General features: G+C 35.4%; 1 protein-coding gene across 1 annotated transcript; it reads right to left on the minus strand.

The window, feature by feature from the left end:
- Positions 1-1,706: 1,706 nt before the first annotated feature.
- Positions 1,707-2,809, minus strand: LOC121771780. The gene is made up of 3 exons (XM_042168661.1): positions 2,401-2,809; positions 2,209-2,335; positions 1,707-2,065 (listed from the first exon to the last, which is right to left on the minus strand). Exons 1-3 carry the CDS (start codon positions 2,640-2,642, stop codon positions 1,730-1,732), a joined length of 705 nt encoding a protein of 234 aa, XP_042024595.1. The 5' UTR covers positions 2,643-2,809; the 3' UTR covers positions 1,707-1,729.
- Between the last annotated feature and the right edge of the window lie 13,975 nt (positions 2,810-16,784).

Raw genomic sequence — 16,784 nt, forward strand, 5'->3', positions numbered from 1 at the left:
GGATCTGAGTTTGAATTTGTCAAAAGATTTGAAGAGGGAAAAGGTAGTGTTTTTTCTTCTTTCTGGTGGCCTGTAATGTACTCCATCCGTTTATTATTAATTGTCTCATTAAAGATTGGTATGTGTTTTAAAATATGAACAAAAAAGTTAGTGTATTAGAAAATAAGCAGGATTTATTGAAAATTTTTCCCATCAGTAAAATCCCAAGTGCCGAAAATTTTATTAACGAATAAACTGTCAGTGAGTATATAATACAAACAACTTTTCCATGAGTAAACTCCACTTTCATGTGAATTTGAATCATACTTTTATATACACTCTCAATTCTAGGGTCATTGAGTTGTATTTTATTTCGGATTATCTCAAGGTAAATGAATCATTTCACTTTTTGGCAAAAAAATTATTCTCGACTACAAAAAAAACGTTGATTTGCAAGCACCAAAGTGCTTGCAAATAAGCATTTATGCTCGCAAAAACATCATTTTGCAAGCACTTTGCAAGTAGAAAGGGTGCTAGCCTTTTCGCTTGTCGCAAAATTTGCAAGAACAATAGCAAGCACATTCTGAAAATTTGCAAGCACATTAACTAGTGCTCGCAAACTGGCTTGCAAAATCTGGTGGCCGTTGCAAGAAATTTTGCTAGCAATACTTCCTCAATGTTGTCGCAAATTCAACTTCGGCGAGCATTCTCGTGCTCGCAAAAATAATTCCATTTTCTAACTTCATTTTGCAAGCACCGCTGTGCTCGCTGTTCAGCATTTATTTGAAAAAACTTTCTATTAAATATTTGTAATTTTTTTTAAAATTAATATCAGAATTTATTTTTTCAAATCATAGTATGAAATAACTCAATTGAATGAAGAAAATTCAAATTTTACATAGATACAAAATATTGTTTCACACTTCAATTCAATCAAATCACAAATTAAGTTCAAATACTACTAGTTTCCACTATTTAGTTCAAATACTACTAGCTACTTCTTCTACACTTTTGAACTTGCTGACGGAGGACTTTTACTAGCTCCCGCAATTCTTCGAGCTCTTGATGCAAAGGCTGTACTCGTCGCTCGAGAAGCTCATCAACCTGCTCAGTGCTGAGGCCAGACGAGCCGGAAGACGGGCCGGAAGATGCAGAGCCCGCAGCTGAGCTGGTAGCACATGGAAAATACATGCTTGTCGCTTGCCCAGCTCCAGGAACCTGTTTCCTTTTCTTAGCCCTCCCAAAAAGCTCGAGAAAGATTGCATCGTAATTTGGATCTTCCCCTTCAGCACGCAACTCTTCAGCCCTTGCCAAAACTCTCTCCTTCAAACAAACAAATGTACAATAGCAAGCAATTAGCAAAAGATAATGTCTGCATAGTCTGTCTATTTATGTTTCCAAAATCTGAGTTCATTTTGTAAATATATGGACGCATATATTCAGAGCTCTTAATCTTCTGAAAACAGAACTTACAGAACTTACTCTTCTGAAAAGTTACAGAAGCATACTCTCCCAAAACAGAACTTACAGAAGCATGATAATAAGCTAAACATGTTTTATAATGTCAATAAAATTCACCTAAACTGTAACAGGAAAGTAAAGCTCAAACAGCAAATTACCTCAATTTCTTTGGCTTGTTGTGAACATAACTCGTATGAGTCCTTTAGCCTATGAGTCTTGAGAATTAGTTCCCAAAATGGAGGGAGATTTCCATGGTTCTCTTTAACCTGCAAACAATTTTAATAAAAATTTAACAATAATTAAAAATGTAAACACTGAAACTGGAAAATACAATTCTTACCATTTTTTTGGCTGTCACATCAAAGGCAACACAGCCATTAGCATGTGTGCCAAGAGCCTTCTCTTTCCCCTGTCTGCGATTGTTCGAACATCTTTTGGAAGCCTTTATAGCATCAGCCGTATTCCAAGCTTTACAATAGTCATTCCACACGGCGTCAGGGAAGTAGGTTGGTTTCTTTTTTGCCTTTCTCATCTTGCTGATATAATCTCCATACCTAACTTTGCATTTTCTTTTAAATGCATCTAACGCGAGATTTTGATCATATTTCTCGACGTTAGCATGTTTCTGCACAAATAATAAAAGAAAAAGAGTGTTAGAACAATATATCAAATAAATACAAAAAAGAAAAGAAGTGTGTTATAATGACAGTCAAGGTAAATTCTAAAGACTATCTAATCAATGATGATAAAAAAAAAGATGCATATTACCTTGAATTCCATCCAATAAACTTCAATGTGGTGTTGCTTAAGACTTTTTTGAAAGAAGGCGTCTGGGAGAACAATCTTATGAAAAACATCAAGACAAATATTGGATACATCTTTGGTAGGGTAGAGCCTGCACATCAATCAATGTATAGTTAGTAAATTATAAAAATTAGGTTAACATAATCATCCACTTACATTCCATCCTCCCTAAGATGTATGATTTTTCTTCCGTATCGATCAGGGAGATCAGGTTGATCAGGTGCTATTGGTGAATGTACTCCAACTGTTTCTTCATCCCCTTCTTCTTCTGGTGACACTTCTACGTCAAAAAGTGTGAAGATATTCTCTAGCTCAGGAGGAACGTCCACTAGTTCCTTAAGCTGAGTGCCACGGGATGAGGCTTCTCTAAGTCGTCCGGTAAATCCTCCTCTAGGCATTTAACTATAAGTTCAAACATTATGTAATATTCTCAAATTCTTGGTGCTATTCTACATGTTAAATGACATTTTGATGAATGAATAAAATGATGTTCATGAATGAAAGCAAGATACATTCAGATTTGTGGAAACAGCAAGCAAGCGAATAGCAAGAGAATTGTTCCTGTCCATTCCTAAACTAGTAATGAAAAAATTTGTATCATCAGGTTATGATAAATATGCAAGTTATGCACTGGGAGACAATAAGAAACATATCATACAAGGGCTCAGAAGAAAATTTATAGATAAATTAGATCAACGAAGCTAAGTCAGGTACATTTCTTAAATCTAGCATGACCACAAACTTTGCATTCGGTCCTATTTTCGTCTTCTTTCCAATAGATCATGCACCCTTTCGTGCAACAATGTATCTTGAGAACAGGCATATCTAAAACCTGCATTTGTTTCTTGCACTTATAAAAACCGTTAGGCATACGATTCGGTTTCGGCAAACGCTCTTCCATAAACTGACACAACTTGTCAACAGCTCGTTGAGACAATTGATGTTCAGACTTTATAGTCATTAGTCGAGCATTTGTTGACAACTCAGAATAATCACACCCAGCCCACAAATCAGACTTAGACGCTTCTAACATATTATAGAACTGTTGCGACTCATTAATGGGGGGCTCTGGCATGTACGTAGGCGGAACATATTGCCAAGGCTCGTGAGCACTTGATTGTCTCCATGCATCGTGCACCATATGCTGGTATAGATTTGATGGTGTATCAAAATCCATGGATTCTGTCTGTGACGATGCTCCGACATCGAACGATGCTCCAACATCGTAATGAAATCTCCAATCATAATAATTCCGAGTAAACCCCTTCTTCACAAGATGCTCCTTCACCGTGTCCGTATGAAAATATTTGATATTATCACAGCGTGCACATGGACATCTAATTTTCGAGCATCCATTCTAGAAGGGTGTTGAATAGCAAAATTTATAAACTCATCTAATCCATCAATAAAATCCTGATTGAATTCTCCAGTGGGAAATTTTCTCTTATACATCCACTCTCTTCCTGGAATAATATCATTTTCACTATCCTATCATAAAAAAAAAATCAAATCAAATCAAATAACATTTCAAATTATTTAATTTCATGTATCTGTATAAATATATAATATAGAGAGTTCAAGACTTTTGCAAGTAATTGATTACACATTTTATCAGTATTTTTATTTGGAAGCAATTTTTTTATTTGGAAGAAAATAGCTAAGTAGATGAAGCTTGTTAGTTACTATAATAAAATGTTAACTCTAAATGTTGAGCCCGAGATTAGGTTATCACTATATGGCCTAATTCCAACTTCTACAATAGCTAATGATGGAGTATTAATTAAATTATTCCAATATTTGTTTTAATTTTTAGCATTTCTCATCTTGAACAAAAATAATAAATTATTTAAACCATAGAATTAGAAGAGCAAATAAAAAATAAAAAGTGTACCTTGTAATAATGGGAAAATGGCAAGCTTACCCAACCATGAGCAAAGAAACACGTTCAAATCGAAAAATTCGCTAGGAAGAAGGAAGAAAAGAGAAGAAAGCAGAACTTAGAATGAGAAAGAATGAGAGATGCAGCAGGTACAATCTGGATCAGATCTAATATTTGCGAGCACCATAATTTGTGATAGCAAATTTTCGAGCACAATTTATTGGTGCTAGCAAAACAACGACCAAATTGCAAGCACAATTAGTTTACTCGCATGATGTCAGTGATTGCGACCAAACATACTTTTGCTAGCACCGTGTGCTCGCAAATTAGCAAGCATAATTAATTTGCTCGAAGTAGTTATCGCAAAATTATTTGCAACCATCTATTTTGCATTTTGGTCGCTTTTTTGGTCGAAATTCTTCCAGAAATTGCAAGCACACCATGTGCTTGAAAATATGTGCTTGCAAACAAGAATTTTTTTTGTAGCTCCATACTTCACTTTCACTTTTTCTTTCTCTTTCTCTTTCTCTTTCTCTTTTACTATGCTTTATTATCTTTCATTCTTTATTCTCTTTTTTTCAACTTGTTAATACATTGATTTCTTAAATTGTGGAAAAAAGATATATCTTGGGTAATAAAATATTAGTTTTATAATAAAATATGCACATGAGACAAATACTAATTACTGAAATTATAATAAAAGTGAATTAAAATATGTATACATAACGAATTAACGATCATTTCACAAGGTTAAAATGAACCATTTAATGATGAATAATACACTTTGATACAGATTGGCTGCTACTACTACAATTATTACCTAATCAATGAACCTCGCTCTGGTGTCTAAATTATGCTTAGTGGATAAATACATGTTATTTCTTAATTATTTTAATGCCCTATCGAGAGATTTTATAGACTTTGTATTCTAATCAATTAAACACTTTATGTTAGTTTTAATAAATGTATATCTCGTAGAAATTTAAAAGAGGAGTAGTACGTGAAATTACTAGACTAAACTTATTTAATGTTTATGAAATTATTTCCTCAGCAAGGACACTGTTTTGATGGGACAATATTAAATCTTTTCAAAAAAAAGTCTACACATAATTCTTAAATAACTAGGTAAATTTTACCGTAGTACAATTAGGAAACGATCAATTCTTTGTCTAAACACTTGCTAGCACAATATATAATAATTGATGTAGTCAAAGTTGTTCACTTTGTCTAAAAATGACCTAAGTAAGGTGAAGAAAGATAATTAATTTCAATTGATCCTCATCTTATATCTAGCAAAGCATTGAAAGGGTTACAGCCAGTAGCAGCAGAGCCAGACATGTAATGTTGGGCCTAAAAGACATTTTAGAGTTCTCTTTCTTTTGAAATCAAGATTAAAATTAAACCTAGTTTATTGAAATTTAACAAAGTTGCATAAATCTTATTTTTATTGTAGCTTCTTGATATTATTCTTAAAATTTAAATCGAACTCAACGACATACATATAGCCTCATTTTTTGTCCCTCGGTTTTTTCTTCATTTTGTTGCACATGGCTCTATTTAGTTTGTTTGCGCACTAATGCATGGTCTACTATAGAGGGACAGAGGGAATACATCATACGCGTATAGAATTTGTATTCAAGAACTTTTGACAAAGAAAATTTTGTGATGCATCGGTTTTGTATAAGTAATATACATATAATGTGTGTGTTGTATACATGTTCACATTTCTTACAAAATATTATAGGCCAAAAGTAGCTTTTGGAAGTTTATTGCAAGATTAGTTGTGTCAACAATTTGTCTATTTGTGCTGGATCGGAAACTTTTCATTTTTCTTCGCACCCAGCACTTTAATTATTTCAAATATTTATAATCATGAAACTACAAGTGACTTCAAGGAATTTGTTGAATATTTGGTGGACTCTCATTTGGGCTGGTTTTAGTCTCTGGCCCATGCATTGCTGATTTGGGCCTGGCCCAAGACTCATGACTTCCACTCCAGATGCAGCCACGTGTTCTCCCACCCGGATCATGGCTCTCAGCCGTCGGATTGTAGGGTGTGCTTGTTATGTGTGTGAGTCTCCTGATTCTCTATCTTATTCAATACTCTACACTCTCTCTCTTCGGATATCTCTCTCTCTCTCTTAGAGTTCTTCGACTCTTCTTCTTCTTCCCTTCTTCTCCGACGGTTCTCTGGTGATTCTGTGTGATCTTGCACGGTTGAAAGTGCTTCAGATCTTGCTACAGTAATAGAGGAAGCAACTATTTCGGTTGCTAGTGTTGGGTGGGAACTAGAGTTTCTGTTTGGAGTGTTTCTGTGCGAGGTTGTTCTCGAACGGTGTAGATCTGAGGTGTAGGAGTCTGTTAGGCTTAGAATCTGGAATGTGAGGTCAATCACCGGCAGATTCAGCTGTGCTCCTTTGGATATGTGTTCTGGAGAATAGGCTTGTATCATCGGCGGGTGGCTGAGCCGTTGATTGTTGTTTTCTTTGTGATTTCTTTCGGTATTCTGCCTTTATTGTACCAGATCCGTTTGGATCTATTATCTTGTGATACTAACAAGGTTTTGTTGAGTGTGCAGGGTTATTGATGCTTGTCTTGAATTGATTAAGCACAAGGACTTAGTCTGTAATAGCTAGATCTTTTGTACATATCAGTCGTTTGGTTGATGGTTTGACTGAGCCATCTTGTAACAAGACCAAAGAGGTCTCGGTAAATAGTGAATCCGGAATTCGTCTGATCCCTACAGTGGTATCAGAGCCACGGGGGGATGATTCCGGCACGCCGAGTCGCATTAAGGAGGTGGGCAAGTGGAACCCTCCCTCGAGTGGGGGTTTGCTCTGGTAAATTGGCTGTGACTCTCTCTGTTTTCTTGTTTTTTCTGTTTAGAGCCACCCTAGGTTTGGGCTTTTGCTGCTGGTAGTAAACCTTGGCAAGGTTTTAGGCTTATCTGCGTTGTTTTCTCTGTGTTTACCTGCTTCCGTGCTTGTTTGTTGTTTTTCTTATCTCTCTGACCCCTTATTACCTAGCCACCAAGCACATATACTGCCTAAGTGACCCCCTGCGCCCTCCAAGAGTGAGTGCTTGCGAACTGGGATAGCCTTAGCCAGTGCTGCTCGTGACAGTCAGGGATTTGGGCTTGACCTGTGTGTATGGTGTGTTCCTTTGTGTTCTTGAGAAAAAAATTTTTTTGTTCAGATAGCTGTTACTGCCCTCTGGGTACTTGACTTCGTGTTCTTTTGTGCTCTTTCTGTGAAAATCTGTGTTAGGCCCTTGCCTGCATGTCTCTTTTCCCTATTGTGTGCAGAGTTGTGTGTTCTTACCTTGCTCACTGTGTTTTGGCTGAATTGGTGTCCAAAATATCTCAGCCCATTGGTTTGGTTCCATTTAATGGAAAAAATGACTTTATGATTTGGAAACAAAAATTGAAGTGTATTTTGATTCAGCAAAAGGTTTTCAAGTCTGTTGATGGTACTTTTTCTGATGATGTTTCTCCTGAAAAGCAAGATGAAATGAATGAGTTGGCTAGAGCCACTATTATTCTCAATTTATCTGACTCTGTGATTAGGAAAGTTGATCATGTTGAATCTGCCTCTGAAATGTGGAAACTCCTTGATACTCTGTTTACAGAAACTTCTATGTCCTCAAGAATGTATTTACTTGAAAAGCTGTTTAAATTCAAACTTGATTTGTCTAAGGATATAGATGATAATGTGGATAGATTTCAGAAACTTGTGCAAGATATTAAGAGATCAGGTGATAAAACAATTGATGAATATACAAGTATTGCTTTAATGAATGCCATACTTGATTCCTATAATGATGTAAAGGCTGCCATTAAATATGGCAGAGACTCTGCTCCTCTTGATTTAATAATTAGCTCCCTTAAATCTAAGGAACTTGATCTGAGGGAAAGGGGTTCTGACAAATCTACTGCCAATAAAGTGTTTAATGTTAGGGGTAGGTCTAATTCAAGAGGGGGATATGAATCAAATGGTGGTTCTAATAACAGATCCAACTCAAGGAAGAAATTTAGGTCCAGATCCAGTAGTAGGGACCCTAAATCCTTCAGAAAATGTTACAATTGTGGAGAAACTGGACATTATAAAAAGGAATGTACCAAGCCTAAGAAGCATAAGCCTCCTCACCATAATAATAACAGTTCTCAGATTGAAAACATTGCCAGTATGGTTAAGTATGAAACTGACAATGAATCTGTGTTTATGGTGCATGATTTGTTGAAAATCAATGCCTCCCCTATGTGCCCTTATACTTCAAATGACTGGTTGTGTGATTCTGGATGTACTTTTCATGTGAGCCCCTTCAAGGAAGTGTTTTCTGATATGAAGCCTGTTTCAAATACTTATGTGTCAATGGCTGATGACAAGAAGTGTGAAATCCTTGGCATTGGCACAATGTGTTTAAAATTTAGTAATGACTATGTGCTGAATTTGAAGGGTGTTAGATATGTCCCAGATCTGTGTTATAACTTGATGTCATGTAATGCTCTTGAAAGTTCTGGGCTGAGTGGGAAGTGGGGGGAAGGTTGTATGAAAATCTGTAAAGGCTCTATGTGTTTATTTAAAGCTCAAAAAAGGTGTGGTCTGTATGTCTGCAATGCTGTGCCTCTTACTTGTGATAAAGCATCTGCTAATGTTGTAAAGTCTGACAAAACTTTGCTTTGGCATAATAGGCTAGGACACATGAGTGAGAAGGGTATGGATATCCTGAAAAAACATGACATTCTATCTGATTCAGATGTCTGTGGTGAATTACCTTTTTGTGACACATGTGTGCTTGGCAAACAACATAGAGTGTCCTTTTCTACAACTGTCCCTACTAATGTGAGTAAGAATGTGCTTGAATACCTGCATATGGATGTTTGGGGGCCTGCTCATGTATCTTCCCACTCTGGTTCAGTCTATTTCCTCTCTGTGATTGATGATTTTTCAAGGAAAGTGTGGTGTTTTCTAATGAGACATAAGTCTGATGTGTTTGAAAAATTTACTACTTGGAAAACCTTGATTGAAAACCAAACTGGAAAGAGAATTAAAGGAATTAGAACTGATAATGGTCTTGAATTTTGCAATCAAAAAATGGATGACTTGTGTGCTGAGCATGGTATTACACAAAACTGTCCCTTATTCCCCTCAACAAAATGGAGTTGCTGAGAGAATGAATAGGACTTTACTTGAGAAAGTTAGATGCATGCTTTCAAAATCTGGTTTATCAAAGAAGTTTTGGGGTGAAGCTTTATTGACTGCTACTTATCTGATAAATAGATCTCCCTCTGTTCCTTTATTGGGGCAGTGCCCTGAATGTGTTTTTACTGGAAAATCCTTGAATCTTTCCCACCTTAGGGTGTTTGGCTGCTCTGCTTTTGTGCATACTACAACTGATAAGCTTGAACCTAGGTCTAGGAAAGGTGTTTTCTTGGGTTATCCTGAGGGTGTTAAAGGATATAGGATCTGGCTTAGAGATGAGCCTGGTTTTAAGGTCATAATCAGCAGGGATGTGATCTTTAATGAGATTGAATTCCCATGTCTGAGGATGACTGAAAGCTCAGCTCTAGAGAAAGTGGACAGTGACCCTCCTAGTGAGGTTGAGTCCACAGATATACCCACTGTTATGGAGCATCCTGTGGATGCTTCAAGTGAGGTGGAGCAACCATTTTGGAACTCTGTGCCAGTTTCTACTCCTAGTGATACACCCCTTGAGGGAAATTTACCTAATAATGATGTTGATAATGTGGCTTTACCTCATGATGACATGCATGCTAGTCCTAATAGGGGGGATGCTTCTGTGCCTACTCAGAACTTGAACAGTCCTTCTGGAATTCAAAATGCTATTGATGCCTCTGCTTTGAATAATTATGTGCTAGCTAGGGACAGATCCAGAAGGGTGAATGTGAATAAACCTGCTAGGTATGTAGGGCTAATTGCTCTAATAAACTTGGCTTTCAATGTCCATGAATCTGATGGGGATGAGCCTCAAACTTATAAGCAGGCTACCAAATCTAAATTCTGGGATAAGTGGCATCATGCAATGATTGAGGAAATGAATTCTTTGAAAGTAAATCTGACCTGGATCCTTGTACCTCTGCCTCTTGGTGCTTCTGTAGTTGACTGTAGGTGGTTGTATAAACTAAAGAATGAGGTGGAGGGGCTGAGGTATAAGGCCAGATTGGTGGCTAAAGGTTTTACTCAACAAGAGGGGGTAGATTACACTGAAATATTTGCTCATGTTGTTAAATTTACTACTGTGAGGTTAATGCTTGCAATATGTGCTCATTTTGATTGGGAATTAAAACAAATGGATGTTAAAACTGCCTTCTTGCATGGTGATCTTGATAAACCCATATATATGAGACAGCCTGAAGGTTTTGTAGATCCAAAGTTCCCTAATCATGTTTGTTTGCTGAAAAAGGCCCTATATGGTTTAAAACAGTCTCCTAGACAGTGGAACATTAAGTTTAATACTTGTATGCATAATTTGGGCTTTGTGATGAGTACTTTTGATGCATGCTTGTATGTGAAGAACCTTGGTACTGTTCCTGTTTTTCTGTTATTGTATGTTGATGACATGCTAATTATGGGTCCTTGTTTGAAAACCATAAGTGCTGTGCAAGCTGCTTTGAGCAAGAATTTTGACATGAAAGATTTAGGGGATGCCCAGAAAATTCTGGGAATTAATATCTCCAGGGACAGAAAGAATTATACTCTTGTTTTACATCAAGAACCCTATGTGTACAAAATTCTGAAAAAATTTAACATGTATGATGCTAAGCCTGCTACAGTGCCCTTAGCTGCTCATTTTGTGTTAAGTAAAGACCTTTGCCCTCAAACTGATCTTGAAATCAATTCCATGAAGAAAGTTCCCTATGCTAATGCTATTGGATCTGTTATGTACTTAATGGTCAGTACTAGACCTGATATTGCTTATGCTGTTTCATGCTTGAGTAGATATATGTCTAATCCTGGTCCTGTGCATTGGGAAGCTTTGAAATGGTTGTTGAGATACTTGAAGCATACTGCAAAGTATGGTCTGTGCTATTCTAAGTGTGAAGAAGGTGTTAAACTTGCTGGATATGTTGATTCTAACTATGCTAATGACAGGGATAAGAGGAAGTCCACCACTTCCTATGTTTTTACTGTGTGTAGGTCTTGTATTAGTTGGAAATCACAACTGCAGCATATAGTGGCTCTGTCTACTACTGAGTCTGAATACATAGCTATCACTGAAGCCATGAAAGAAGCTGTGTGGCTAAAGGGAGTACTTTCTGAACTGAATTTTGTGAAAACTCCTCCTGTTGTGTTTTCTGATTCTCAATCTGCTATACAACTGTGTAAAAATCCTGTTTTCCATGATAGAACTAAGCACATTGATGTAAGATTTCATTACATTAGGGATATTGTAGAAAAAGGTGAAGTTTTTCTTTCTAAAGTGCACACAGATAAGAACCCAGCTGACATGAGTACTAAAGGCTTACCTCTTGAAAAGTTAATTTTCTGTATTAAGTTTTTGCATTTTGATTTTGGTTAAATTGCATGTCCCGGGGGGAAAAAAGACCTCAGTTACCTAATCCACTTTGGTAAGGGTGATGGGTGACTTGAGGCAACAAGTCCTCTTAGACTAATGGGTCTTCAACCCTCTGGTGTCTAGAGGCAACTTGGTGGTTCCCAAAAATGCCAGTGAACTTTGTTCTTTGGGGCTGAGGGGGCTACCATGTAGGCTGTGATGAATTTACACCTTAGCCGTGTGGTGCAAGCTGGTTTCCCAGAATGAAGTCCAAGGTGGAGCATGTTGAATATTTGGTGGACTCTCATTTGGGCTGGTTTTAGTCTCTGGCCCATGCATTGCTGATTTGGGCCTGGCCCAAGACTCATGACTTCCACTCCAGATGCAGCCACGTGTTCTCCCACCCAGATCATGGCTCTCAGCCGTCGGATTGTAGGGTGTGCTTGTTATGTGTGTGAGTCTCCTGATTCTCTATCTTATTCAATACTCTACACTCTCTCTATTCGGATATCTCTCTCTCTCTCTCAGAGTTCTTCGACTCTTCTTCTTCTTCTTCCCTTCTTCTCCGACGGTTCTCTGGTGATTCTGTGTGATCTTGCACGGTTGAAAGTGCTTCAGATCTTGCTACAGTAATAGAGGAAGCAACTATTTCGGTTGCTAGTGTTGGGTGGGAACTAGGGTTTCTGTTTGGAGTATTTCTGTGCGAGGTTGTTCTCGAACGGTGTAGATCTGAGGTGTAGGAGTCTGTTAGGCTTAGAATCTGGAGTGTGAGGTCAATCACCGGCAGATTCAGCTGTGCTCCTTTGGATCTGTGTTCTGGAGAATAGGCTTGTATCATCGGCGGGTGGCTGAGCCGTTGATTGTTGTTTTCTTTGTGATTTCTTTCGGTATTCTGCCTTTATTGTACCAGATCCGTTTGGATCTATTATCTTGTGATACTAACAAGGTTTTGTTGAGTGTGCAGGGTTATTGATGCTTGTCTTGAATTGATTAAGCACAAGGACTTAGTCTGTAATAGCTATTGTGTATCTTGACTGTAATAGCTAGATCTTTTGTACATATCAGTCGCTTGGTTGATGGTTTGACTGAGCCATCTTGTAACAAGACCAAAGAGGTCTCGGTAAATAGTGAATCCGGAATTCGTGTGATCCCTACAGAATCAATCACGTTTCGTTTGATAAAAAAAAAGTAAAGTTTCATTTGTTTCTCTGTGGTGTGTTTGTCTAGTTGGTTATATAGACTCAAAGTTAATAGAATATGCCAAAATTGTTGAATTTAGACATTTGAGGAGATAAAAATCATAAGTTATATATTCTCATATAGTGACTAGAAATAAAAGGATATTGTTGGCGTTTTAACGAACAAAAATGCACCTTTAATTCTTCAACAAAATAAATAAGAACAAAGTTATTATTGAGTCAAACTTAGCTAGACCTTTTGAAATAAAAAATCTTAGATATTGAACTCCGATTTTAGTTCACATAAATAAAACAAGAACTTGAATGTCAACTTCAAGGTTACCTAGGAAAAAGGGTATATATGATTCTAGAAAAAAAAGAAGTTAATTTAGTCAAAGTTAAATATTTTTTCTAGTGATATTATCATAATGGATTGACCATTATATTACACATTATATAATATGTAAACTCATACTAGTATTCACTTGGATGGAGACTTTAAGTTTTACATCGAAGAAAAAACGAAGACTGAGGGGAAAAACAATGAAGTTTTGTATCTCTATAGTAGTAGTATTATTTAGAGAATTACCTTATTAAATTAATGACTTGATTTGTATCCCTTTTTTGTCAATTTAATAATATAAATGTGCTCGTATTATGTTATTCAATCACAGTCAATTTAAAGTTTGGTCTCTAACATTTATGACTCTACCACTAAACCAATAAACAGAATAATTTATACTTTATCCTCCCTTTTGATTGTACAACATGAAAATGATAAAATCTATTTAAACGCGTTTAGAGAAAGCGTAGAATTGAGCTAATTGAATGCGTTAAACTAAGCCCGAATTGCGGCCCATATATTGAGGAACGAGCCCACTAGAGTAGGGGCAAATATAACAATAGAATTCTCCATTTTAATTTCGAAATCTTACTATCAAAATATGTAAATTCTAAGAAAAAGTATGGTGCCAGTAATTACTCGTGAGATAAAATATGCCCACCAAGATAAGTAATAGGACAAGGACTCCACACTTATGATGAATTTGAATTATAGTCCAAAAACTGATTTTGATTGAGTGAAGTGTAACAATTTTTTTGTGACTAAGAACCAATATATGCAGAGGTGTAATCAAATATGACTAATTTCTTAATTCAAAACTAAGATCAAATTCCAACCGTAAATTATGAACTATATCTTAATGCGAAATTAAGAAGCTTTATTTAATTTCGAAGTTTATGAAAAAAAGTGAAAAATTCCATAAGTACACATTTTTGCAACCATTAATTTGCTATGATTACAATGTGTGATGAGTTATGTAGGCTTTATTATTATAAACGGAAGTGACAGAATTTTCTAGGACGGATCGAAATTTTACATTATCAACCAACATTCCAAGTTGTTATACCACATGACCTAATTGCAAACATATAGTTGTTGTAGCTAGCTAGAAAGAGCACCTTATGAATTAGGGACCCCTCACACACCCAAATTAGACCAACATCACCCACATGCTAACGATTTCTAAATCTTTATTCCATCAAACTCAATTCAATACATGATATAACGACTGATTAACATTAAAAATCTAACGAATTACTTATAATAAAATGATGTGCTGTTTTGCACTTATGAATAAATTCTAAAATATGAGTATTACAAAACTTATAACAATTTGGGTTCTATTGCAAACTACGACTATATCTCATTTTGTATTTTGTGTTTAGAATAAGCAACTAACATAGTGACATCAAAAAAAAAATACAAACTCTAATTTACAATGAAATGAAGTGCCTATTTTACGCTTGTTTGTAAATGTAGTTAGAAAAATGAGGTGTGGAGTAGGCTTATTTCCAAGAAAACTATGGTAATTATTAGATCCGTGTAAGGAATTGAGTGTTAATATCTTTCTTGTGTCTCGTTGCACAACTCATACACGAAAATGACCCAAAACACCCACATGAATTTCCTTGAGACTTTTGCAACTAGCTAGTATTCGTACTAATAAATATTTGACCATGCCTTTCAATTCTACATTTTTACTTTCTTTTATATCCAGTGCATTGCAGCTACAATGAATTTAGTAGTGTTGAGTTTAATTTCATTGAAATGATTGAAGTGTGATGAATGTTGTTTCTTGTAAAATCAAAATAATGGAGCAGGGATGTAATCAATTGCTAACTTTTTAACTCGCTAACTCATCAACACAGTATGTTAAAAATGTCAATGTGATGACATTTCAATATAATGTGTTGACATTTTAATGTCCACCGTATTGATATTTTTAAAACACTGCATTAATGAATTAACAAAATTAACAATTTAAAAGTTAGCAATATAACACACCCCTAATGAAATATTATAAATAGTAAAAACAAATTAAGATCAATGATGATAAATATATGATTTTTTGCTTTCATTTTGTAGCAAATTAAAAAATATATAAAATTTACCTAACCTTAATAAATGAATCTATAGAACTAATTAATTACTAAATTTTAAAATTTAAGTATTAAATGAGGGTAAAGACAAAAAAAATATCATAATTGTATTTTAAAAATTAAATGAAATATCTAAGTATCCGGTCCCAAGGTAAGTGCATCGATATTGAAAATCAAACCTCGAATTAAATATTCTTATACTCCCTATATATACATTGCTTGAAAAGAAGAAAACTTCAGAAAATCTTTCGAGTGAATTGAATTAATTATGTGATCGGTCATTTGACTAAAATCTATGAGCAAAAGGACATTAACTCATTAACCCTCCACGAAGTTTTAACCTTTTTAATGATTAATTATACTAATAATTTTGTGATATGAAAAGGTTGACTTTGAAATGAACGCACAGTTAATTGTGGAATGAATCAGGGGGAATGACTGAACTCGAGAAAGTACGTACTAAGATATATTTTGGGCTTTATTTATTGATTTAATCACTTTTAAAACGGTTTAAAAACATGATTTAGTGGAGTTTAAGAAATTAAACTTCACCAAATCTTGCCACGTAGGCACATGGGCATGTGGGTGCAACATTTGACGTGAATTAACTAAGACAATTAATTATTATAATTATATTCTAGCTATTACACTAATTCTTTACCGATCCCTAGGTGAGTGAGTTACGTTCGATGTATTTGTCCAAAGACTTGCCGACGATATGTGGTGAAAATATTTGGAAAGGGTTCCAATTATATATAACAATAATTATAAAGATTGATGAATTGCATATATTGAAATGGCTATGAATATGAAAACACCAAATTATTTTATTTTTGTAATCAACTTCGAGTGAGTTGAATTCTTAGAGATTTTGTTTGTTTTGAGTCAAGAAATAGTAGTAACTTCTTTCTAGGAAATGCACCACACGTCCATCCCCAAAAGTATACGTTTAACACACAAGTTTCCCGAAAATAAATGAAGATTTGATAGATGGTAGTAGTATTTAGTAATTAGATTAAAAAAATTAAGAATAAGTTGTCGGAAAAATCATGATATTTTGTCAATTTCTCAGCATGTTCTACAACTTTAAAACTCGGAAGGAAAATCGTGAATTTGACTTGTTCCCAATTTTCCCACAAGGAAAAATTTGCCCACCTACGTTTAATACAATGATGATGTTTTTCAGTGAAACGGCACCGTTTTTTGTATTACTAGGTTTAACTCATTACGTGCACGTATGATTTCTCGACCAACATATCATATGAACAATTTTTTCAAAAAAAGTTCACCGATTGATAATTACAAACAAGTCAAAACATTGTTATTTTTCATATTGATTTTTAAAGTTGCAAAATAGATTAGAATTTGACCAACTTAAGCGAGCAATCACACAAGCTCTGAGAAATAGAAGAAAATGGAAATAAAAGTTAAGGTGAAAATCTTGAAAGTTCTTGAATATTTTTTTCGACAAACATCTTTGAACATACTACTCTCTCCGTCCACGAAAAATATGCCATAAGTGGATT

The sequence above is a fragment of the Salvia splendens genome, chromosome 2, assembly GCF_004379255.2.
Source record: "Salvia splendens isolate huo1 chromosome 2, SspV2, whole genome shotgun sequence".
Taxonomy (NCBI): domain Eukaryota; kingdom Viridiplantae; phylum Streptophyta; class Magnoliopsida; order Lamiales; family Lamiaceae; genus Salvia; species Salvia splendens.